This window comes from Tachypleus tridentatus, chromosome 8, assembly GCF_004210375.1.
Source record: "Tachypleus tridentatus isolate NWPU-2018 chromosome 8, ASM421037v1, whole genome shotgun sequence".
Lineage (NCBI taxonomy): Eukaryota > Metazoa > Arthropoda > Merostomata > Xiphosura > Limulidae > Tachypleus > Tachypleus tridentatus.
This window is the reverse complement of record NC_134832.1, coordinates 10,612,081-10,638,616: the sequence shown is the minus strand read 5'-3', so window position 1 is coordinate 10,638,616 and position 26,536 is coordinate 10,612,081. Positions and strand designations below refer to the sequence as shown.

Genomic DNA, 26,536 nt, shown 5'->3' with positions numbered 1-26,536 from the left:
AATATGTAAATATATAATCTTATGAGACTTAAACTATTTAATCTAAACATTTACATTTTCATGTTATAAATTGCAGTCATTCTAGAATGAAAAAGGCATAATTTATAGTTGGCTAAACTCTTACAGAGATCACTAATGAAAATATCAGATAAAATATAAGTTTTTTTCTCAAGAAATGCTTGAGAGCTATCTGGACATTATAAAGATTTCACATGTGAAATTTGAAAATTTTCTCATACATAAAAGTATTTTTAATTTTAAAATCAAAATTACTTTACATGTTGTCTATCTAACATGCAAAAAGAAAAAAAAAGACATGAAAAAACATCGCTTGACTAAACTTAAGACATAATAAAAAAAATTTCATATTTTGCATATAAAAGCCTTGTAATGTTTACTAATAACTTGCCAAATTTTGTGAACATACACTCATTAATCTAAAAGCATGAAAATTATAACAAGCATAAAATTGTTTCAAAGTCAGTTGCAGTGATAGAATCTGTGCAGAAATAGTTAACAGTTTCAAACCTACCATACATAATTATCCTCATTTTTATTCAACATTGTATTATATTTGTCTCTGGCTGTGTTGTATTAGAGGTTGTTGTTGTATAAGTTTTATGTATTAACTTCTTTATGACTAATTCAGTTACAGTTCATAAAGATACAGACCTATGCTCTGTTTTATGATATTTATTGTACTTCCTTTTTAGGGGATTTCAGTCTTTGCTCTGAGGGAAATATGTTTAATGCAAAATACATTAAAGTAGGTATGTAGGAGAAATTTTTGTGTTATGATCAAAGATATCCCTTTCTCTTGTATTCTACTGAGTAAAATGAGTCTCTCAATCAGTAGAAATGACATTTTCCACAGACTGAAGAGTATGTTAGCTGGAGGACGAGTCAGGAGTTAAGGAAGGATGATCAGATACAGGAAAATACTTTTCCAGATAACTGACATCTGTCAATACAAAAGAGGCTCCTGTAGCCATGAATGCAGGAGTGGTAACTGGAGCACACAGAGAAGTTGACATAGTTTTTCCCTGAGGTTGAACATTGTATAAATGAGCCCAAATAACAGAGGACCATCTCAGGGTGCATGGCAGAAAGTGTTCAGAAATGAGTGGGATTTTCTCTAGAACCCATAGATATATTCTCTGACCAGATATAGAGCCCTTTGTCTGGTTTATGTCATCTCAATAGTGAGAAATCTTGAAAGGTGTAAGTTAATGTCAGTGGATAAACTGCATCAATAGCTAAAAGACTGGAACACAGTCATGTAGCAAATAACATAATGAACATAAACTTGGTGGGCACAGTATTTTATTTGATTATGTTTGAATATTTTTGATAAGGCAAAGTGAAATCTTTTAAATTTATATAGAGTTTTCAATAATTTCTTAATGTTTTTCTAATACAAGGCATAGTTGTAATATGAAAATGTAGACACTGAACATTTTGCCAAAGAAAGAGTTTGCAAATGTGTGTTATGGTTTTATATCTTCTGTCCTATGTGATAAGCTAGTATCTTAAGAAAGTTGGGAGTAAGGCCAAATGTTGGTGTTAATGAATTTTTACTATGCAATAAATTAAATTAACATCTACATAATAGTCACTAGTGGGTATTTAAACCTACAGTTTTAATTTTCCTTCTCTTCCCTCCTGTTTCTTTTCTACTGGAATCAGGCTGTATTTTATATAACTGGCAGAAGAAATGTGATGAAGTTTCATGATAACTGTGAACAGTTCCTGACAACTGTGATCTTGGAGAGTGCAGATGAGGATGTAGGCCAAGAGGGTTTCCCATGGAAATTCTAAATATGTTGAATGATGAAGGAAGCTATCTGTGGTGAGAGTTCTTTGTTTGATTGTAGTGATGCGACAGTTTTCCATCTTGCTAAACACACTGGAAGCTGGCCCCTTCATCTCAGCATAACAGATAGATGAAGATGTATTGCTGGATAAGCTCTTACTGATCCAGCATGTGGCATATGCTTTAATTTCCAAAGTATCCTGAAACATAGCCTTCACTGAATATAGCCAGTGGAGCAAAAGGGTAGTGATTCTGCTGAACCATTGATGTTTAGCATGTTTGTCATTCACCTGTTCAAGCCACCCACAGATCAGATGTCAAGAAGGACCAAGAGGAAAGCTTCAAGTGCACCTCTGGAAGGTGTTTTATGAAATGAGTTAAGCTTCATGCTGTGTATGCTAATCCCTATCAAGACCATTATATCTCTCATCTCAGCAAGATATATATTTCTGGAACTGCAAGAAAATCAATGAAGCAGGAAGGTTCTACAAATACTTTTACAATCATGTGAGGGACATCAGTAACTGTAGCATCTATCACCATCACACAAGCTAAGGATACCACAACTGTAGCAATTACATCATAGAGATCAGGGTGTCAATTTCAACAGCTCTGGTACTAAGATTATAAAAGTTCAATCTACCCATAATACTTGAACTAAAGTAAGGGACATTTCATGCTGAAACAGTTCACATATTGAACAGCCGTTTCCAAAACCAAGCAGTCGTGTATAGAGGCTTGGATAATTTATAACCAACAGGAAGAATGGTTGTTAAAAAGACAAAAGCCACCAGTGTAGCGCAGCAAAGTAAGTAAGTACATCACTTTCAAGAATAGTATAAACATATTAAGTTCCTGCAAAAGCTACAAAAATACTGCAATATGCTGGAACTCTACATATGCATTGGAGGGCTTACTATTAGGGCCCTTCTAGGTAAGTGGCTGTAGCTTCTCCACTTAATTTGTGTGTATGTGCTTGCATGTATGTATCAGAGTAAATAGTTTGTAAGTATGGATATCTCTCTCTCTTTATTTGAGTGTGAATGTTTTTGTTTTTTTTCACTTATGTCCTTGTGTCTTTTGGCATGTTGTGATGTTTTGTTTTGTTTTTTCTTTGTAAAGGATGTTATATGTTCGTTTAGTAAAATGTGTAAGGTTTTATTGTTAATGTAATATATATATATATATATATATATATATGTATAAATATAGGCACACATACACATATAGTTGCTTGGATTGATACGTTCATAGGGTTACTCTTTTTTCTGATGTATTGTAGTTTTAAAGGCTTTGGTTATGTTTAATTTAAGAATAGTGAAAAGTTTATTTTTCTGTGTTTATTATGTTGAAAAATTTGAATTTATTACATGTTGTGATATGAAAAAAATATTTTCAGTGTGGTTGTAATTTTGTGTAAAGAGTCATTTTGGTATTTCTCTTCACGTGGTTTCCTTAATTTTGAACAGAGTTGGTTTACTTTGAACTTTTTTATGTTACTCTGTTTTTTATGTCTACAGGATTTCTATTATGTATTGTGATGCTCTGTTTTGTTTTGATTTTTTCATATGTTCAGTATCATATCAGAATTTTTTTTTTATATATGTTATATGTTTCGTTGTTAAATGATAAAGTAATTTGTAATGTTCTCTTGTTAACCCTCTCACAGTCGTAAGGTCAAGGTGTACATGTCAAAACCTTTTACAGAGTTACATTCTCAAATTTAACTAAATTATTTTATTATCAAAGCATACAAATAAACTTGGCATTAAATATAGTTAATAAAATAAATTTCAGTATTATACAAGCTTTACATTTTTAGTTTTATAAATAAATGTTACAAAATCCTCAATTATTTCTTGTGTGAGAATCATGATATTTGTTCTTTGTGTCTTACCCCTTTAATTTATTTACTATCCCTCTCTGAGGTAAGAATTTAACATAATAGAGACTGCAAGTAATTACACAAAACCCTGATAGGATGTTTAGGAAAAAGAAAAACACCTTAAACAGTAAATATTCAGTTCAAACAATACTAAAGCTGTATGCATAATGCTAGACTCACAAGGAAACAAAACTCCACTCATTTAAGCCTGTTTGTAATTATTATTATTATTCTTTTGCCAGCTTACAACAAAAGCAATTTTGTATATTGTACTGAAATTATTTGTGGAATACTAGATAAGGTACTATGAAAGTCATAGAGGTATTGAATAATCAATTTATTTATTATGTATTTTACATGAGCAAAAAAACAACATAGTTTTAGTGTAAACAATATTACCATTCCCTTTAAAGTTAGCTCTGCTCTCTCTCAGTTATCTGGTGTTCCATAAAAAAACATATAAGTATAGGGTGAATTGGAATTACCAACCAATATATGAATGTTAGATGACTGTAACATGTAAGTATGTAATGCTTTAAATACTACACAGTTGTTGTCTTTAGGAAGCCAATGTATGTATTATATGTGGATTAAAAAAAACTCTACTGTAAATGTTACTTCAAAATAATATACTTAGTGAAAAGAACTTAAAAACAAGGTACATTCGAGTCACAACAGTTCAAAACAAAAGTTATGTGAAAATGTCCTAAATGCTGGAAAAGTTTATATTATTTAATGTTAAATTTACTAAAAGTCTCTAAGAATTATGTTATTCTTACAACTCTTGAAAAAACCCATAACCCTGTCTTACAATAGCAAATCTGATCTTATATGCAATAACCAAAATATACTAATAAAGCTAAGTTTGCCCAGATATATATTCACATCTGATATTTATGGTTACTAGGAGTTGAAATTAGGACCTCTGACTGTTTTCCCCTCTACTGACAGGAAAGACAGTTTTCTATTTCTTGGCATCACTTAATAAGTTCCATGCAAGAAAGTCCATTAACTACAAATGAAGGAATGTACATTTTGTACTTTGGAAAACAGCAAAGTTAAAGTTTTACATAAATAATTTTCTGTGTTGAAGCTCAAAACTGGGAAAAGCACTGTAATTTTGTAAAAAAGAAAATTCATCTTAACTTAGAGTTAGTAGGCATATATTACCATCATTTACTATGTATTATTGTTCAGCTTGTAATGACTAAAATTTTATACCTATATTTTGCATCTAAATATGACTGATCTTGCATTTACATACTGGCTATCTGATATGATTAATCTAAAATATGTGTAGAGTTTAGGTAAAGAAGACCGATATTCCAAATAAATATATGTGTGTGTGTGTGTGTGTGTGTGTGTGTAACAGTGGCTGCCCTAACAGACATTTCCAACTATTGAATGTTAATATGATATACATGTATTGTTCACCAAGTTATGGTTGACTTATTTAAAAGACTTTTTAGCATTTAAACTGTAAAACTCAAAACAAAAAAAAACAAATATTACACTCTTTTTGTTAGTTTGACTTTGAGTCAACAATTGTTCTTGTGTATATGATAATGATTTTTTGAAATTGTGGATTTTCACAGGATGTTGGTGATGCATGAAATGCAGCAAAGGTTTAACATAGCCTTTAGAGACATGGCTGAACTGAACCAAGCAACAAATTTCCTGCACGAGAATGGTAAAATCTTTAATCATCTTTAATAATTCAGACTAAAATGAAAACTATTTTGTTTGCTAATGTAGAACCAAACTGACTAAGAAATATGTTTTGCTGAGGAATTAAAAAGGTGATTATAATAATTAATTCATGTAAACATTTTCTAAACAAGTACAACATCAAAATAATTGCACAATAAGTAATTTAAAACTGAACCCTATGTTTTGTTAAATTATTTATTGTGCACTTATTTTACCATTGTTAAAATAATAACAATAGTTAATAGTATGCACATGCATAAATACTTTTTTATTTTATTGTTTAAACTTGTTACTGATCAACATCAGCAAGATGCTTATTCTCTAATCACTATATTCTTTTTAACAACAAAGACAGGACCAGTCTAAAAACAGAATAATTAAAATTTGTTAATTTAGAAAGAGGAATAGGTATCGTGAAGAAAATAAATAAATAAGTTGGATAAAAATGCAAAGATTATATCTTGAAGCTTACACCTGAAGACTCATTAAAAAAAAGTAACAGCTACGCTAGAAATAGTGTATACATTATTTTCTTAAGAAAAAAAATTCCTGGTTGACTCCATGTATACTGATAAGCCAGAGTGCAGGTGATGTTCATGTAATGAATAAGAAATGTTTTGTTTATTATATATTTGTACATTGTATTTTTATAACCTACAGTACCTCCAAACTGCATATATACAGTTGTTACAAAATATGCTTGCCTCTTTCTCATGCTACATCTATTTACTCAAGTGCTAGCATTTCATTCATTCACCCATTTAAGCTGTGGTCTGATTTTTTAAAAATTGCTTTAGGCTTTTATTTCTCACATAATTGGCCTTGATGATATTTGTTTTGTGACAGTCCTTGTGTATATCAATGCTCCTTTTAGTCTGGAACTGTATATAAAAATCTTATTCAGATAATATTATCACTTTTTCCTGACAAAGCATTCACCATTAGATTTCTTTATACCATGACCTTTACAAATAATTTGAGCATTCTTTCTATTACCTAGTTGAGTTTCATTAAAAATCTTGTTTTTCAATCTGATATACAACATGAATTTTCAAACCCAGGCAAAATCCAGCAAATCAGATTTCTCCTATACAACCTTTGACATCTAGCATAGCTCAACAGTTTGGCGAGAAGAGTCATTCTCAGTTGAGGCTCTTCATGACCTTATTCTTAGTAAGATGAAAACTTATTTTTTGGTCTAATGGTGCTTCTCCAGGGAGCTTTGAGGCTGCACTTAAGGGTGATTCTTAATGTTCTGGAGATAATTTTGATTCACTTCTTCCATTGCCTTTCCTTGTTCTGTTGGCTTCTCAGGAGGCCATATTGGGATCGAACACTATCTGCTCCTTTACTTCAGTTGGAAAACTGAGTGTGTGATGTTTTGGGCCTTTCCTCATTTGCTTTTGAGTCTACACATTTCTTGATGGCAGAAAGGTTTGAAGGAAAATACTTAGTTCTTTTTCCATCCCCTGACATTTTAGTTCATGGAGGGAGATTTACTGCTCAGTTTCCAAATGACTGATCTACTTACAGTGCAAGTGCATATGCAACTCTCATGAAAATTCTTCATAAAAATGAAATCAGTTGATGAAATAGTTTCAAATTTGTTTTGCACAATCCTCAGATTATAGTCATGCTTTATTATGACAGTTCCACAGTGGAGTTTTACATTTCCTGTTAAGTCCAGATCTCTGTTTTTCAACCTTAGATCTTCTTTATGGGTCTACTCTCATCATATCATCCAACTAATTTGTCATATCCTGGGGATGAAGGTCAATTGTCTTAATCCCCTTGGTTTGGATTCCTGTATACGGTGAGGGGATCTCCCAGGGAAGGTTCTGTTTTTTCAGTTTACTGCATCTGGGATCTAAACATCCACCCATGTGTTTTGACCCATGAAGAGGAGGAGAGGGTCCTGGTAGTTGAGGAGTCCAATCTTAACACACCACTTTGGCCTTGAATTCCTGTAGGCTGGTGGCCTTGGAGTGGCTCCCCAGGATCAATAGGCTGATCCATAGGTAAATGACCATGTCTTGAAGGTTCTGAGCTAGTGTTAACCAAGTGCCAGTGTTGGATGTTCTCAACAGCTGTTATGGACATTGTATTTGATGCTGATGTTTGAGTATAGTGCTCACGAAACCCTGGCATTGCTGCAGTGTCCTTTTTTGGCATTGTAGTGCATCTCCTCATAGGGCTCCATGATGGGTGGGGTCAGTGGGCACTTAAACATTCTTTTTTATTTTAGATCCTTCAAATAAAAACTTAAATAAAACAGTGAAAAAACAGTCCATGGGTAAATGACCACGTCTTGAAGGTTCTGAGCAGCAATCTTCAACATATGTAACACCTGTACCTCATTTCCTTGTATTACATTCTCTTCCAGACAAATCTTTAGAACAAATGTCTCCCTTTTTTATTCAGAAGGGACTAGAGGGACTTGCTGGCTCTCCAAAGTCAGTCAAAAAGCTTCACCCTGGTGACATATTGGTGGAAAGATCCACATCTAAACACAGTGAATTCCTCTTACATTCAAAGGCAGTTGGGGATATACCCATTGAGGTTATGTCCCATGCTACTTTGAATTAGTCATGAGGAGTTATTGTGGAGAGGGATTTGAAGATCATCCCCAAGTCAGAGATTCTTGCTGGTTTCTTCACCCAAGGAGTTTCTGCAGTGAGGCATGTGCAAACGAATATCCTCATTTTAACATTTACACCACCATGTCCACCTGCCACCATCAAAGCAGATTATCTTAATTACAAGATACAGCCATACATCCCAAATCCATACATTCCAAATGTTTCTAGTGTCAGCAGTTTGGTCACTGACAGACATCATGACATGGTTCATTGACAAGTGCACGTCATGGTGCCAAAGACCATGATGTCTGCGAGTGTGAAACAGACCCTCATTGCATCAACTGCAATGGCTCTCACCCATCCTATCTTTGTTCTTGCTCTAAATGGTTGGAAGAAAAAGAAGTGCAATATTTGTAGATGATTCAAAACATTACTTAACCTGAGGCTCAAAAGTTGCTGTCCACAACTTCATCTTGGACATATTCTGCTGCACTTCGTTCCACTACTACAAACCACATGAAAAATCTTTTGACCTTCATGGTTAAAAACGTTGATGAATCAATGTCAACACCAATCTCTGTCCCTAACATTCATTCCAGCAAACCCCAAGATCCACTTTTCTTGGTTCCAGGTACAGGTATTTCCTCGGGTACATCTTCTTCTTCTGCCCCATTATGCAAAATGATCATGCATTCTTGTTCTCACTCGCTGGAATCCTCTTCCAACAACAAAGACCTGCCCAGTTGACCCAAGGCAGGATCCATGAAGGTTGAAAGACCTACCTCAAATAAAAGAAAATAAAGATAAAAGATGTGGTTGAACAGAGAAGGGCTCTCCACCCAGTTTGCCTACACAGAAATCAAAATGACCACCTTGATACAATGTCGTGGATTATGTTCTAATCTGGATGATATCAAAGCACTGATTGCTTACTACCATCCTATATGTCTTTCCATACAGAAAACATTTCTGAAACTTGCCAATATAGTCACCTTTCAGCAGTTTTCATTTCTACAGAAATGACAGGCTGTGTGATGGATGAGTGCATGGAGGGATGACACTGTTGGTTGATCAGCATGTGCCCACCCTGTCTTTGCCACTCAACACTAGTTTTTATACTTATTTACATGCACCTAGTCAGTCCTTTACTGGTAATGATCTCTCAATTTGCTCCCCTTCACTATTCTACCACTTTTCATGGAGGGTTGACAATAACCCATAAGACAGTTATCATTTTCCTATAATTTTGAGAGAGATTTGCTGTGGTTAGTGCCACCCGACCTGTGTGCCCTGGTGGAAGCTGGATCAAGCCAACTGGCCCTCTTTCACTGCTCTCACAGAACTTGATCCTGCCATCACCTGAAAGCCACCAGTAAATGACTGCATGGCAGCAGTGACTGACTGTATTATACAGGCAGCTACTGCTCATTGTTTTCCTAAAACTTTGACACATTTTCCGTGATATCCTCGTCCATGGTGGAATCCTGCCTGTTACATGGCACAGAAGACTCAAGAACGGTACTGGGTTACTTTTCATAGGTACCCCACACTCTCAAACCACATTCCTTTCCAGCAGGTCCGTGCACATGCTCAGTGGGTAAGACATCAAAGCCAGAAAGAATCTTGGATTAAGTTCATGACCAGCGTATCTTCTACCACCAGTTCCAAAGTTATACGGGATAAGATTTGAAAGGTCAGAAGGCAATATAATTCTGTCTCCCTCTTGATCTTGCTGTCTGATGGCCAGGAAGTAGCTGATACCTGGAGCATTGCCTATACTCTAGCACTTCTGTTTCATCCTCCACTCTCTTAATCATCAAGACTTGGGCAGAGCAATTACCTCTTTCCTTTTGAGCTGATTGTCTCTATAACTATGATCGCCCCTTTACACTGCTGAAACTCAAACTGGCCCTTCATGGGTCTGGCATTATGTTGGTCAGACCTGATGATGTACACTATGAGATGCTGCGCTATCTATCTCTTGCTTCTCTTGCTATTCTTCTGATTGTTTTTAATCAGATCTGGCAGGTGAATGTTCTTCCTGATACCTGGCACTGGGCTATTGTCCTAACTTTCTCTAAGCCTGGGAAGGATCCCAAGAGTCCTTCAAGCTACTGTCCAATTGCTTTGATGATCTGTCTCTGTAAAACTTTAGAGAGGATGGTTAATGTTTGTTTTGTTCAGTTCCTTGAATCAAACAACTTCCTCTTGCCCACCCAGTGTGGATTCTGACGACATTGCTCCACCGCAGACCACCTGATTCATCTTGGAAAGTAAATCAGAGAAGCCTTTCTCAAATGACAACATCTTGTATTAATATTCTTTGACCTTGAGAAGGCTTATGATACTACATGCAGGTATGGCATTGTGAGATCTCCATTTATATGAGTTATGTAGTCATTTGCCCATTTTTATTAAAATTTTTTAATGGACAGGCAATTCTAAGTTTGTGTGGGTTCAACATTGAAGTGGACCACAGCAAACAATTTTAACTCTTTTCTCTCTAAAACCGTTTGCATGCACTTTTGTTTCCAACGGGGTATTCATCCTGATCCTGAACTCTGTATCAGTAAAGTTGTGCAACTGGTGATCCCTGAGACAAAGTTCTTAGGGCTTATCTTTGACCATTATTCCACACATCAAGCAACTATGAGTCAAATGTAGAAGAGCACTGAACAACCTCCGTGTCTTCTCTAACACCACTTGGGGAGTGGATCGATGTACTGTGCTGAAGATGTATCATGTTCTTATTTGATGAAAACTAGACTATGTGTCACTGGTTTATGGCTCTGCAGGACCTCTGCATTGGGGCTTTCTGCACTTCCCCAGTCCAGAGCTTATACACAGTGTCTCATGAACCTCCACTTCACCTCTGCCATTTGCAAGTGTCTTTACTGTATGCTTCAAAACTTCAATACTTACCACAGCATTCTACCTGGGGTTGTGTTTTCCTTCCTTGGTGGGCCATACTTTTTTCAGAACAAACGATCTGCCATTGCTCCTTTTGGCCATTGTGTCCAGGTGCAGTTGGATGAATTGGGTCTGTCCTTGGTTTACATTGCTGTTTCCACTGGTCAGCCCATCCCACCATGGGTTATTACAATCCCCAAATGTGACCTTTCATTGAGTCAGGGGTTCCCAACCTTTTGGCACTCACGACCCCTTACCTAAAAGTTTGAAACCCATGTGACCCCCTACTTAGGGCTTACTATCAGCAGCTTAATTTTTCTTTTATTTTCTGTGAAGGATAGGGAAAGAAACATCTAAAAAAATATATTTAAAAATTCTGTAATTATTTATTAGCAAATTAAATCACATTGGTCCAACCTGAATACACAAAAAGAACATATATTTCTTAAAATAATATTAACATAGGTTTGAACAACTATCCAACCCAGCTAGTGAGATGCCTGATGTTGCATTTCAGCAGCAAGCTTTGAAATTCGTGGCCGAGCATTTGTTAGAGCCAGTCTCATGTCATCTCCAACATCCAATCTGTTCCTATTCTTTGTTTTTATATTGACAAGAGTGGAAAATCCTGCCTCACACAAGTAGGTAGAAGCAAATGGAACAAGGACACGTAAAGCTATCATGCTGACTTTGGAGTATGACTGATACATAGCACACCAGAACTGAGTCACGGATTTCACCTTGAAGAGATCACGAGCTGAAGAGTCGTTCCTTAGATCCAGAAATTCGTCTTGGATATCATCTGGGATGTTGGATACATCAAGTTCAGTACAAAATGGGTTCCTTACCAGGGCCTCCTGTTCCTGTGATAGCTCAGGGAAGTAATGCTCGACTTCCTTTTCTAGAGACTGAAGATGTTTGGTAATCTCATCCTTGAGGAACTGATCCAGTTGGATCTGAGACTCATCTGTCACTCCACAAAGTTTTTCAAACATAGCGATGTTTCCAAGATTGGTTTTCCGACGCCAGTTCTGCAGTTTGGAAACAAAGGCCCGAAGACTATCTTGAAAAGGAGAACATGTGTTTCCCTTCCTTGAAGCTTCAAATTGAGTTTGTTCAGCTGGTCAAAATGTCGGCTAGGTAACGCAACCCTTTTATTCCATGCTTCATCTTTGAAGTGAGCTACAAGATCTTTCCTTTCTTGAGTCTCCAGGAATAGCTTTATTTCATCTTTCATTTCAAAGACACGATTAATAACGTTTCCTTTCAACAACCAACGTACTGCTGTGCAGAAGAGAAGAACTTCGTGGTCAGCATTCATGTCTTTGCATAGTTCTTTGAATAGGCAAGTGTTGAGTGCTTGAGTCTTCACATAATTTACAATTTTGATTACAGATTCAAGCACTTCCTGCAGAGAGGCAGGGAGAGTCTTACTGGCAAGAGCATATCGGTGAATCATGCAGTGGATGCCCTTTGCTTGAGGTGCTAGCTTCTTCACTCTCGACTGGAATCCTGATTTCGATCCCAGCATAGCCAGTGCCCCATCCGTACAAACCCCACACACGTTTTCCCATTGAAGATCTTTGTCTTGAAAAAAAAATGAAACTTTTTCCATGACATCATCAGCTTTTGTTGTGGTTTCAAGTGCACTGCAGAATAAGAATTCGTTTTTGATGTCACCTGAATTAATGTATCTCACGAAGACAAGCAACTGAGAACATGAACTTACATCTGTTGACTCGTCAAGCTGAAAGGAGAACAAAGGCGAACCCTTGATTTCAGTCAAAACCTGTTTTTCCACATCCATAGACATTTTAGAAATACGCCTCTGTATAGTATTATTTGACAGGGATACTTGCTGCATCTTCTTTGCACTGGCTTCTCCAAGAATAAGATGTACTGCTTTCATCATGCAGGGTTTAAGAAGTGTTTCTCCAATCGTGTGAGGCTTTTTTTGTTTAGCAATTTCAAATGCAATCTCATATGAAGCTTCCACTACGGCTGCACTCTGCTGCTGAAACGACCTACTTCTATCGGTTCTTTGGCTTTTAAGACATCGTTCATGCCGTTTGAAGAAATCCAAACCCTTCTTTGCGTGTTCTGGATGTTTCGTCTCAAGATGACACTTGAGTTTTGATGGTTTCATTGACTCTGCACTCAGGACAGCATGGCACAAAACACACTGTGGTTTCTCGATGCCGTCGTTGGCGAGCACAGTGGTGAACCCAATGTTGAGGTAGTATTCTGAGTATCTGCACCGTTTAGCCATGGACACAACTCACCTCTACTGCTTACTTATCTCCTTGTTAAAATAAAATAAAAATGTTGGATAATGAACGCTTTGGCAACTGTAGATCTTACACTTTCTACTTGTGCAGGGCGCAGGTAGAGTAATGATGGGGTAAGTATTGGGAGGGAAGGGAGCGTGGCCAGTCACGCGATTCGTCATCTACCAATCAGCAACGGACATGTGACTCACGTGTCGACAGTGAGCACACACACACTTAATCACAGCTAAACAGACACACAAGCATACGTACATGCGCGTGCACTCACACACTCGCTACTCACTAGTACACATACATACATACATACAGTTGCAGACACATACACATTCACACAGGCACATTCACTCACAGGCACGCATACATACACCCATAATATCACCTAATGACATTGAACTAACGTAGCACATGTTTTGCTTTGCACCGAAACAACAAAAAATGTAAGAGCATGAAAATGTAATTCATGAAATAAAATTAATGTTATCCCAAGCTACTTCTAACAAGGCTTTGCGACCCCCCAGAGGGTCGCGACCCACCGGTTGGGAACCCCCCTGCTTTAAGTCATCTGAGAAAAGCAGACATTACTCATTGGAAATACTGTCTGTTATTTGCTGAACATCTTTCGAACCATTTTTTTATTCCTATTTATGTGGATGGTTCAAAATCAGGTGAGCCTGTGGTCTCTGTTATGGTTTGTTGTGGTTCAGTGGTTGCTCGCAGAATCCCCTCTACAGTTTCTGTGTTCACTGCTGAACCTTATGCCATTTTTTTTGCCCTGGACCACTTAGAAGTTAAGCAGTACTCAAATTGCACTATTTATACTGACTTGCTTAGTTCTCTACTGGCTTTGGAATTGCTTCACTTCAATTCTTATCCTGTTCTCATCAATATTCAAAACCAACTGGCGCATTTCTCTTTAACATCTACTTCTATTCAGTTTTTTTTGGATACCAGGCCACGTTGGTATTCGTGGGAGTAGGCTCACCAACACTGCAGCTAAATCTGTCTGTTCTGGCACTATTGCTGCTGTGTCTGTTCCATACATGGACTGTGGTCCTGTATTCAAGACTCGGCTCTGTACCAGTTGGCATTTAACTTGGAGTGAGCATCGTGACAATAAATAAAACCCTCTATTAGACTTTGACAGTCTTGCTTCTCTAAGGATAGGAAAGGGGAAGTTTTCCTAACTAGACTATGCACTGGTCACAGTTTTTTAACTCATCGTTTTCTTTTATCTGGTACTCAGGTCACAATAAGTCACAATTTACTGTCTTTTCATCATTAAGACTCTCAGTGATGGCACCATTTTAAATATGTTCTGTCCCAAGGTTTCTCCATAAAGTTAACAGCGTCAATGGTGATAGTGACACTGTCCACCTTACAAATGTTTTTAGAATTTTAAAGGACATTATATTTTTAGTTTTTAGTTTATAAATTAGACTATTTTTTAATATATTCCCTTTTAAGAATAAAAGTACAACTAGTTCGATTTGAAATCAGGAAATGGCTATAACATCAAATAACTCAAAACCAGGACTGGAATGGCCAACTCAGGTGTCTAATGCTGATGTTTGAACTACCCATTAGTCATCCTGGTGAGTCATAATAATTAAAATTTTGCTACAGAAAGTCTTTTAAAACTTGTATTACTTTACTTTTCTGAAAATGGCCATAATGTGAAATAACTCAAAACCAGGACTGGAAAGGACAACTTTAGGTGACTAACGCTGATGTTTGAACTTACCTGTTGGTCATCTTGGTGAGTTATGATGATTACAGTTATGCTACAGAAAGTCCTTTAGAACTTCTATTACTGTAGTTTATCTGTTACTGCTGTAAACTAGATATAAAAATTGGATTTATTGCTATTTATGTTTTTAATTCAAAAATTAAACTTTGTTTTACTTTAAATTCTTTTTATGAATTTTAATAATTTTAACTTTTTACTGGATGTTTGGCCCAGATAGTCTTGTATTTTTGCACCATAAAATGCTAAACCAAACAAATAATCAACCAGTTGTCTTAACCCAATCAGATTCTGTCAACAGAATGAATGCTCTATTATGATGTTTTCCATTGGATTTGCTTTCAGTGTGGGACACTTATGATTGTTGCATTTGCCACTCATTGGAACACTCAACTATTGGTCTCTGGTACCTCACAGTTTATTCCACATTTTCTCCATAATTCATGGCACAAATGAGTTCTTTCCACTTAAGTTGAGTATGGTATACAGGATCCTGTCATTCTGAGTTTAAGGTGCTGCCTGTCAGACTTGTTCAGTTTGAGGAGAGTGTTTATTCACTTCAGTATTGCTTATGTTATAGTAATGATTCCAGTTGTTTGAAATGCATCACTAAATATGTACAGGTTAGAATCTACTTACAAGTGTGTGTGTGTGTGTATATATATATATATATATTGCACTCGAAATGCTCTAGCCTTCAACATGGGGATATAGGGACTATGGCTTTATAATTCTAACTCCAAGCAGTGGAGCCTTGGCTATCTGGTTGGTGCCTGGTCAACAGTGATGATGGATCATGTCAAATTCCACCCCCAGTACTTGAATTAGGTTCCAGGTAAAGAATAATATGCCTGTTGTGGCTAAAGTAAAGTTCCTCCACTAGGTTGCTATATTCTATTTACATACTCACAATCTTTGAAAGTGCATTTGTTAATGCCTTCAACAGCCCTTCACTCCTCACTGTGGGACTCTAGCTGTAGTCTGAGAGAAGGTAAGTATGTTTTGAAAGTTACCATTTTCATAAATTCAAACTGTATTTCCAATAACACTTACATCCAATCACATTTTTCCAATCTTCTTCCTCTCTATATGTCAGTGTTAGAGACTGCAGATTAGGTCAGTTTTAAAAAAGTAGTAATATTATCTGAATAATATTCTGATATACAATACATGGATAGAAAGCTCATTGATATATGTGGAGAGTATCATGAAACAGATATCACTAAGGGTGATTAAGTAGTGAATAGAAGACTGGAGGAAGTGAGAAAAAATCAGACCAATGCTTTGATGGCTAAAGGAAGGAAACCCTATAAATCAAGTAATGCCTATAAGTGTGAGAGAAGGTAAATGTTATTGGAAATACATTTTTGATTTGAGAAAATGTTAACTTTCAGTATTCCTGTATACTGTATATGGTACTTAATTTCTCATGCCCTGAACTTTTACTAAATCAGTAATGTAGGGTAAAAATGAATTTATTATAACTCTGATGTCAGGTACTTAATATTATGTTGAAAGGCAACATGTAGAAGTTTGTTGCATATGGTTAAATAATCTACACTAAAATGAATAGTTGAATATATAGACACATTTCCTGTTTGATAAAGAATGTTTTGACTAGTAGATATTATTGAAAGCTGGTTGAACTCACTTTGTTGTGTGTAGAATTGTTGTCTAATGCATGATTTTAATGGATTGAACAGCTATATGTTGAAAGTTTTAAGTGTTTAACTGCATTCCTTCTTTCTGTTCTTGTACTGAGTAATAATTCTGTCCATGTTATTCTGAAAGAAACTATGGTTAGTTCTTAAAACGAAGAAGAAAGAGCTTACCTATCCATCTGTTTTAAACTGAATTGGTTAGACCAAAAAAATGAAAGAAAATCTATAAATTATAATAAAATTCAACTTTTTTGCTGTTGATTTAGTTTTGTTTTACATTGATATTATTTGATTTACGTGACTATTTGTTGTGAAAAATTTATTTTTTCAAAGGATAAATGTTTCTGACTGAATTTTGCTTTGATGAATTCTTATAAATAACACTACACAACAAAATTTTTACTTTTTTTAGTTTCTGAGCAGAAAGCATTATTTCCCAATTGCTTATGCCTAAAGTAAATGGAAATGACTTTTTTTCTCTTCAAACTTTGCTTTTGTGACCTGGGTAATGAAGTTTTCAAATTTAACCATTTTCATGAACATTCCAGGTAGATTCAATGCTGAGTAGCTGATAGAGAATTTTCTTTAACTTGCAAGAATTTTCAAGAACTTTTTAGAATTTTCTTGAACTTTCCATATAAATATACATATACAGGGGCTCACCACTTCAGTTCTAGCTGTCTAAGTGAACACATAGACCTATCTGATTTTATCAGAGATGGCATCAAGAAGCTGCAGATATTCTCCAGATTCATTCTGTTATGTATGTGTCTAATTTATCAAGACAAGAGCGAAAAAGTTCTCTGTGACAGCCTCTTCTAAAATGTGAATGCATTTAAATACAAGGCATATTTTGGCATGCCTGTCAGGGATCAAGACAAACCCTGGGCACCTCATTTTACCTGCTAGCACTGTAAAAAAACTCTAGAAGGTAAGACGGACAATTTTTGCTTGCTTGAATAGTAAAATTTTATATTATACAAATTTTAGACCTTTTAGATCTTTTAATTTCCAATCGTATGGAAAAAATATCACATATAAAACATTTTGCATGAACCTCTTACACATTAGTTGTGGATGAAATAAATTTATTCTTCATAATAACAATTTTATTTTGCTCTTTGGGAGGGTGGTACAGAGGAAAAGAGAGCCATGAAGTTTGCTTTTTCAAGAATTTGGCATGAATCCACTGACCACTCAAGCAATTGCTACTTCTGCATGGTGTGGACCCTTCCAAATGTTGGGCTGGCAAGAATGCATTTGCTATCATGTATCTGGACCTTCCATCATCCAGTACCACACTGCCCTGAGCTCCCTGTACCCACTCCACCAGAGAGAAAGCAGCCATCCTTAGAAAATAGCAGCAAATCATAAGAGGAGGTAGATATTGAAGATCCAGATTACAATTTCAGAGGTGCAGCTGGTGAGAGAAACCCAATACTACCCCAACCAAAGAGACCTCAATGACTTGATCAGAGATCTTGGTTTAAAAAAGTCGAATGCTGAGACTATACTTGGGGGCTAATACTTGAAAGTGATTTACATTACATCCACAAATCTCACAAAACTATTCACTTCTAAACATTTTTATATAACTTTAGTATAAATACATGTAAAATTTGATTCATATGTTGTTTTATTCAGACCTTATGGAAATGAAAATGTACAAATTTGCCTGTTTTTACATGGAAAATAAGTTTGAAGGGAATAATGGCCATTTTCTGTACTTTTGCAACATAAGCAATTAAGAAATAACATATACTATCCAGAAACAAACTTTGTTACATAGTGTGATGAATTACCATAGTATTTGTCTCTTAGCTTGTAGTCTTGAATAATTTTATTCCAGCTTTTAAACTTATAGTAGTTAATTTTAACTGATAAACAAAGTGTTTTTTTTTAGGTGTCCTTTTACATTATGAAGATGCAACTTTAAAAGACCTTTACTTCCTGGATCCTCAGTGGCTGTGTGATATGCTAGCTCATGTTGTTACAATTCGAGAAATAAACCCATTTGCACGAAATGGTAAGATATTTATTGCATTTTCACCTAAGCATGTGATAATATTTTTGTAGATTTATAAAAATTAACTTTGTTGGAATTTACTTAAATAATGAATAAAGCTGCATTGTTAGTTGAACTTACTACTGAGTTAATTGTTGAGCTTATAGTTAATTACATTCAACTAATCAGTTATAATCTCATGAATAATGAATATAATCTTAGTCTTATTATTTTCATCCAGTATTACTTTCCTTTAAAGTAGTTTTCATACTATTTTTTATTTGATATGATATGCATCTTCTACCAGTTTTTATTGGTTCATTTCATAGAATACATTTATTTTTGCAGCAACTATACACAATTTTTTTCAAAAGTATCTGAATATTTCCTAACTGGTGAGTCAGTAATGTCAAGACAACCACAGGGTCACTATTATGTTTTTAAAATATGCTGTCATTCTTCATTGATCTTTGGTAAATCAAAAACAGAAAAATGTTTTATTTTCTTTGATGATGGGAATAATATTTTGTTTAAAAAATATCATAATTTAAGTTAGATTAAATAACAAAGGAAATATAATTATTTCCTTTATTTGTATAGGTAAACACAAAATGAATATTCAATAATTAAGGTTTGAGTCATTACAATTTTTTTGCCCTGAGTATTATACTTGTTAAGTTTAACAAAGCTTATGTGATTCTTCATATCAAAGAAAATTTATTTAACTTTCATGTAGTTAAAATAACAAACACTTTCACAAATGAAAAAATGTTTAATCCTTTCCCAATGGGTCTTGGGTCAAAGGCCATGTCATTGCATTTATTGACTTGCATTCACAGTTTTATTGGACTACTATTTTATGTATTTATGTCAATAAGTTTGGAATCAAATTGTAGATTATAATTCATATTTTAATATTATGTGTATATTACTTTCTTAATTTAAAACTAAATATTAAAAGAACACACCTAAATATAGACTTTAGTAAGTCGCGTGGTATGTTGAATACAGCACTGTTTAAAATTAGATGTTTGTGGTGTCAAAATACTAAGTCCATAGATTCATACAAATTAAAAACTTAAGTTGTCAGTATTTACAAGCTAGAATATAAAGTAATAATCTTGTATCTTTTTATTTTGCTGAGATATGGCTAGCATACTGAATCAAACAAATTGGCCTTATTCATCTCTTGCTGTTTCTGGAAATGGTCCCTTATATGTGCTTACTTCACTGTATGACATATAAATAACCAATTAACACCTTAGAATGTCCCAAAAGTGGTTTTCTGAGTCATTTTAATTTGTGAAAAGGCTACCACATTCTTTCAAACTAAGATTTCAAGAAATTAAGTTGTCTTTAGTCTGCTTGAATTTCATATTTTTTTAATTATAAATACATCTTAGTTACTAAGCTTAATAAATTATAGTGTAATCCCATGGTATCAATACAGTTATTTATGATTTTTGGTTATACAACTGTATATATAAAAAACCTAAAAAAATTTGTTTGATATCCTGCACATGTAAAAAATTTAAAAGGCTTAGCAACCTATGTCCAGCAGCAACCAAGTTCAAAGGCTAGATTCTCTGAGAACAGACATATTTTAATGTAAACAATCCTCTAATTTTGCAGTTGGATTCAGATGTTTAAAATCTTAGTACTTTATAAATCCTAATACTTCTGGTGGTTTTTGTTTTATTTTTTTGTTTTTGCTTATTAAGGCTATGATTTTATGAGTATACTAAAATATGCAATTAGGCAGCTATTTCATGGATTTCCCCTGCCCCCAGTGGAACAGCAGTATGTCAGCAGGCTCATACTGTTAGAAACTTGTAGCTTGCTGCTTAATTCCAAACGAACTTCATGGTTTTGTATGCATATTCTAAATGTAAAAATGTTAAAAGTTCAAATGAATAGTTGCATTACCTCATACAGGAAGAGACTGTGCAAGAAGTATAAATAAAGTGAATAATGATTTAACTCGTCTCTTTATTGTTAGGGTTATCGTTTTAAGAAATTAATTGGCTCAGTATGGCCAAGTGGTTAGGGAGCTCAACTCACAATCTGAGGATTGCAAGATCACTCCAAGATGTGCTTGCCTTCTCAGCCATGGAAGCATTATAATGTGACAGTCAATTCCACTAGTTGTTGGTAAAAGAGCAAGTAGCCCAATAGTTGGTGGTGAATGGCAATGACTAGCTTCCTTCTTTGTATTCTTATCCTGCTAAATTAGGGATGGCTAGCACAGATAGCTCTTGTGTAGCTTTGCACAAAAATTGAAAAAAAAAACAAAAAAGTAATCTTATTTTTGGTTTATGTATTTCATATTAAGGTATCATATGTATGACTTTTGTTTAATTGAATTTTAAAATAATTTAATCTACATATCATATTTTTTAATGTATTTTTTAAACTTCCCTTGGATATGGCTGATATATATTATTTCACATAATAAAAGTGCTCTTATTCATTTTCTTTTTATTTACAAATAACAAATACATTTGTATGTTTTAGGTATAATGAAAACGGAAGATTTGAAGCATGTTTTTAAGTCTTCCCAGTGTGCTCCATCAGATGCTCAGACATACATTTTAAACTTGCTAAACAAGTTTGAAGTGGCACTAACCTGGGACAGTAGAACTCTGCTCATTCCATCTTTGTTACCTATGGAAGAACACTTATGTCATGGTATTCCAGGCTGCGACATCAGGGTAAAGGTTCTCTTAGTTTAGCAATGGTGGTGGTGCACCTACTACTTTTTTAGTTTTTTTCTGTTTAGCTCTGAATCTGATAACACAAGATGGCTCTGTTTTCGAACAGTTATTAGATCTTTCAGATATGCATTTTAAAACATAAATAACACATAATTAACTAAAATATAAAAGTGAAACCTAAATATAATTCAAGTGCCCATCTAACTAATATATATCTCTGGTAAGAAACAACTGTAAGTGATATTGAGGACAAAACAGCAAATATTTGTATCAGTAGTTTTATTCTCAATAACAAATATTGTGCACCAATTTTAAAATAACGATTGGGAGAGTTTTGTTTAAAATTAGCTCTTCCAACATTCAGTTGGTTATAAATAGCTATATCAAACAAATATATTTATCTTGTAAAACTCAAGTCCAGGTATGGAATGTTGGTGAGGCTTTTGTCTAGGGTTGGAAAATTGTTTCTTGTTTCTAAGAATTGACCTTAAGAAATTTGAAACAAGAATGTCTGAACAGCACAATAAACTTAGTTTGTGTCTAGACATTAGATAATCAGTGATGACAATGACCGAAGAAGGTCGAAATATTGTTTTCTCCTCTACATAAAAATATTTTCTCAACCCAAACCAGCCATTTTTACATACAGACATTAGATGTAAAGTTTAGTTCTAGTACTATACAAGTTGTAGGAATTAAAAACTAAGAATTTTTAATGCTCATACACCACATTAAAACCAAATCAAAGTTTAAATGTTTTTTTAAAGGTTTATTTTGAAAGAATGGAACTAAAAATTAGATAATATGAATCTATGAATTATATTTTATAATGCTAATTTTTTTGACATGTACATTGATAACAATGTTGATTAATTAAATTTTGAATGTACTAAGATGAAAACTTGTGACATGCACAGAAAAGGATACCTAAAACTTCAGTTTGCCCCTAAAGAAGAAAGGTCCACCTTTTGAAAGTGCTCAGGTTACAGGGTTTTTATTTCTTAAAAACTATTGGATTAAACTAATATTCAGTTCCTTAGCATTTTACCATCAGGGTTATAAAAGAAATTGTTAAATTGATAATGTGTTTAAATAATAAGTGATTTAACTGAATGGAAAAATTTCATGTGAATAATTAATGACAAGCAAAGAACGTATGCTTATGATTTTAAGTTAACTTTTTTTATGAATGACATTAAATACAAAATCTTTCTTTATTCCATTATACTAGCATATACTTGTTAAATTAGCAATACAGGATGTATGACACTGTATTGATTTATATCTTTAAAATGTTTGTAAAGAACAGACATCAAACAGAAAAAAAAATACAGATAAAGGTATAATCATCTGTCCTGGATCAGTGCTGCTTTTTTTCTGCTTAGAAAATCTCTTTGAAAATCAAGTAGAATTGAAGGAGAACCAAGGCTCCAATTTAACAAGAAACCCTATGTTATTTCTCTTACAGTAGTATCACTTTGTAACTGGTCATTTTCTTACAGAATATGTCAACTTATTCATGCAGCTGTAATCATTTGGCCAATGAAAATATATTATGATGTTTTGATAAACAAAATGAGTATTATCAAAATAAAATTGAAATAAAATTAAAGCACTGTAAATCACAATAGGTGTTTGTGTATTTAATATTGACATCTGTATATTAGCGTCTTCATTCAAAGCAGTGGTCAATTAAGCAATAAAACATAATTCAAGAAAAAATTATCAATCAGGTAATAACTGTTGACTTGTTTAAGAATAAGATAGCCAGCAGCATCCAGAATTCAGTTCTCTTTACAAAATTATATATTCCAAAGTAAAGTTGGTGCATTCTAATTGCTCAAAAGCTCAACTGAATGAATAAATTAAAGTGAATTATAAAGCACACTTATATGGAATTTGATATAAGGTGCTAGATAAAGTGACACACTAGTAGGTTTCACTTGTTCTTACACACTATATTGCCAATAGAACACATAAACTGAGGATTACCAATCCATAAGCTTCCACGAGTTTTCCTTCAACAAACAATTTGTGACCATGTTGCCTTCTGTTGTCCTTAAAAGCATCTCAAAGACATTCATATTCTCCAACTCAGCCTCATTCTTCTCCCTCCTAACTCCTCTAATTATAAAATGATTATCATGTTAGAATTAAAAATACTTTTATTCATTTGAAAATTTTTAACCTTCATTTGTAAAGCCTCCTAAATAGAAATGAACTTTTTTTTTCTTTTTAACTTTATATTTTATCTGTTATTTTCTCTTCTCTAACTCTATGCAGACTGTTGATTTGACCAATCTTGTTACCACCTTAAAAAAATATGAAATAAATCTAGATTACCCTTTTTTCTGGTATTTACATAGACAATACCTACAGTTATGACAGAAAGTGTTCGTACCCCTGCTTCCCGAGTAGTTTTTTTTTTTGCTCATAACTTAAAAAGTATCACGATTAGGCTAATAGAAGTATAGTATATTATAAATATTATACTAATACACATCTACATACATTTTTATGTAAATTAAATGACAAATAAACTATTTATAAACAAATAAACAAAACTAGGAGTAGCAGAAAGTGTTTGTACAGTTCAGAACGTGTGAAAAAACTGATATTACCGTAACAGTTTTGTTTAGTTTGGTGAATAAATGACATTATACCATTCCAGAACCAGACACTGGGTTCATAATTATTGGAATTTAGCCAGCAAAAAATGTACTTCTGGCAATTTAGCTCTGTCTCCGTCATTATCTGCTTGGTCATCATGGCGAACAGGAAACAACTGTCTAGTGATTTAAAAAAACAAATTATTGTAAAATACAAAGCTTGTGTGTCTCTTTCTGGTATTGCTACACAACCTACTGTGCCGAAATCTACTGTTCAAAACATAATTGCCAAGTTTAAGCTAACAGGATTAACTGCTAACCTCCCTCGTTTCAGACGCCCGACCAAAATTCTAGAGAGAACCAAGAGGAAGGTTCTCAGAGTAGTTAGTAGGAACCCTCGTTTAACACGTAATGACATACAGAAAGTGGGGTTGAAGTAAGCACCTCTACAGTTACGAACATGTTACGCTCTTCTGGGTTCAAAGCATGCCGTTCTTGTAGAACTCCATATTTAAAGCCAGTTTATTTAGAAGCACAATTGAGGTATGCAAGAAAGCATGTAGATAAACCCTTTACCTATTGGAAGAGTATTCTTTGGTCAGACGAGACTAAAATCGAGCTTTTCGACCACAATGATGTTCGCAATATTTTCCGTAAGAAGGGGAAACAAAATCTTCCAAAGAACACCGTCCCTACAGTTAAACACGGAGGTGGCTCGATCACGCTATGGGGTTCCTTCAGCTCTTCTGGTATAGGCAGCCTTCACCGCGTTAACGGAATCATGAAAAAGAAAAGGACGTTGATATATTAGTCACTTATATCAAGAATGATGCTCGGAACTTGCGGCTTGGGCTTCGTTGGATCTTCCAGCACGATAATGACCCTAAGCACACATCGACATATGTGCAATCCTGGTTGCAGAGGAACCATATAAGCATTCTGGAGTGGCCATCGCAGTCACCCGATCTCAACCCAATTGAAAACGTTTGGCATGAGTTGAAGACCAGGGTTCATCAGCGTCATCCGTGAAACATGCAAGAGTTGGAGGCCTTCTGTAAAGAAGAGTGGAAGAAAATACCAGTCAAGTACTGTCAAACGATCATGGAGGGCTATGAGGAGAGATTGCACCAAGAAATTCACCTGAAAGGCTACACAACTGACCATTAAAGTAGACGCACGAACACTTTCTGCCTCTCCTATGTTTGGTTATTTGTTATAAACAGGTTATATGTCATTCAATTTACATAAAAATTTATGTAGATGTGTTTTAGTATGATATTTATAATATACCACACCTTCATTATCCTAATCGTGATACTTTTTAGGTTATGAGTTAAAAACTACTCACGTCTCAGGGGTACAAACACTTTCTGTTGTAACTGTATTTCAGCACGAAGGTGTGGGTAAGTCAACATCTACCATTCATTGTCTTTGAATATTTGTCTTTGCCAGTACATTTATTGGCTTTTTTGTATGGTCTTTTTTCCATTTACAAGTTTCATACTTTTTTTTTTACTTTTACATTTTAGTTACTTTTATAAAAATAGGTAAAAAAATATACTTAAAAAACAAGGAATATTGTACTTACCTTTGAACACTTGATTTTTTTATGTTGGCCACTATTGAATTTTTAGCTTAAAAATTTACTGTTGTTACTAGTGCACTAAATATTTACTAAAATAATGCACCTTAGAACACAATACATGAGTAAGAGCCTTAAATAATTTCCTAAGCATTTTTATCTGAACAATACAAGAGAAACTTTGAAGCTAAAAAGAATAAAGATAATAGTCTATAATATAGTACATCATTTGATAGGTTACAATGCTGTCTTTGTGTTGGATATAAATGGCATAATAGAAAATTTTGCAGGAAATTATTGGCAATTTGTGAAATAGAAGATGCAACAGGTGGGTCTGATGAGTGGGCCAGGATTTGTGGTTTATGTCTCTGTAAAGTAAATAATTAAAAATCTAAAAAAATTAGACTTTGTCATAGTAACATCTGTAATATAATATCAAATAATTATTGTTTACCTCAAACTCTCATACTTCAAAGAGAATTAATTAATAAATTAGAGAATGGGCAAAACTTTGAGAACAAATGTTACGAATTTGATGTATGTAGAAGGTAAGATTTATTTAAATATATCATTTTAGAAATAATTAATTCAATCTTATATAACAATAAACTTCATTTATTAACTATAATTTGATGCCAAGTTTATTTGTGTATGTTATTAATAAAGTTGGTTAATTAATTTTGGAATTTAACTGTAAAGGTTGTGTTACATGCAATTTAACCTATCTGTAGCAAGCGAGTTAAGGAAATTAGAAAGTAAACTGCATATTTATATACACTTCAGGTCAGTTATCACAATTTAACTCAAACTCATTTATTTCTATATTTAAGCTTGTGTGACTCTTTGCATTTGTTTTTTTATGTAATTTATTCATTTGTGTTATAAAACATGAATGACTTTATGTAATATTCACAAATGCATGTGTGACCATATAAGATATATATTTATGTTTCTATATATATATCTATCTATCTTTGTGTGTGTTTGTGTGTACCCCCATTACATACTGTCAAGTACACTTGTAGTCTATACAGAT

General features: G+C 34.2%; 1 protein-coding gene across 8 annotated transcripts in view; it reads left to right on the top strand.

The window, feature by feature from the left end:
- Positions 1 to 26,536, top strand: part of Lrrk (Leucine-rich repeat kinase) — a 297,360-nt gene that overhangs the window by 203,471 nt on the left and 67,353 nt on the right. For all 8 annotated transcript variants that reach the window (XR_013032330.1, XR_013032331.1, XM_076517601.1 and 5 more), the window contains 3 exons: positions 5,294 to 5,388; positions 18,494 to 18,616; positions 21,110 to 21,306. Coding sequence is in view for 6 of the 8 variants with exons in the window: in XM_076517601.1 (XP_076373716.1) it covers positions 5,294 to 5,388; positions 18,494 to 18,616; positions 21,110 to 21,306 (415 nt within the window). In the remaining 2 variants the exon portion in view is untranslated. The remainder of the gene's footprint in view (positions 1 to 5,293; positions 5,389 to 18,493; positions 18,617 to 21,109; positions 21,307 to 26,536) is intronic.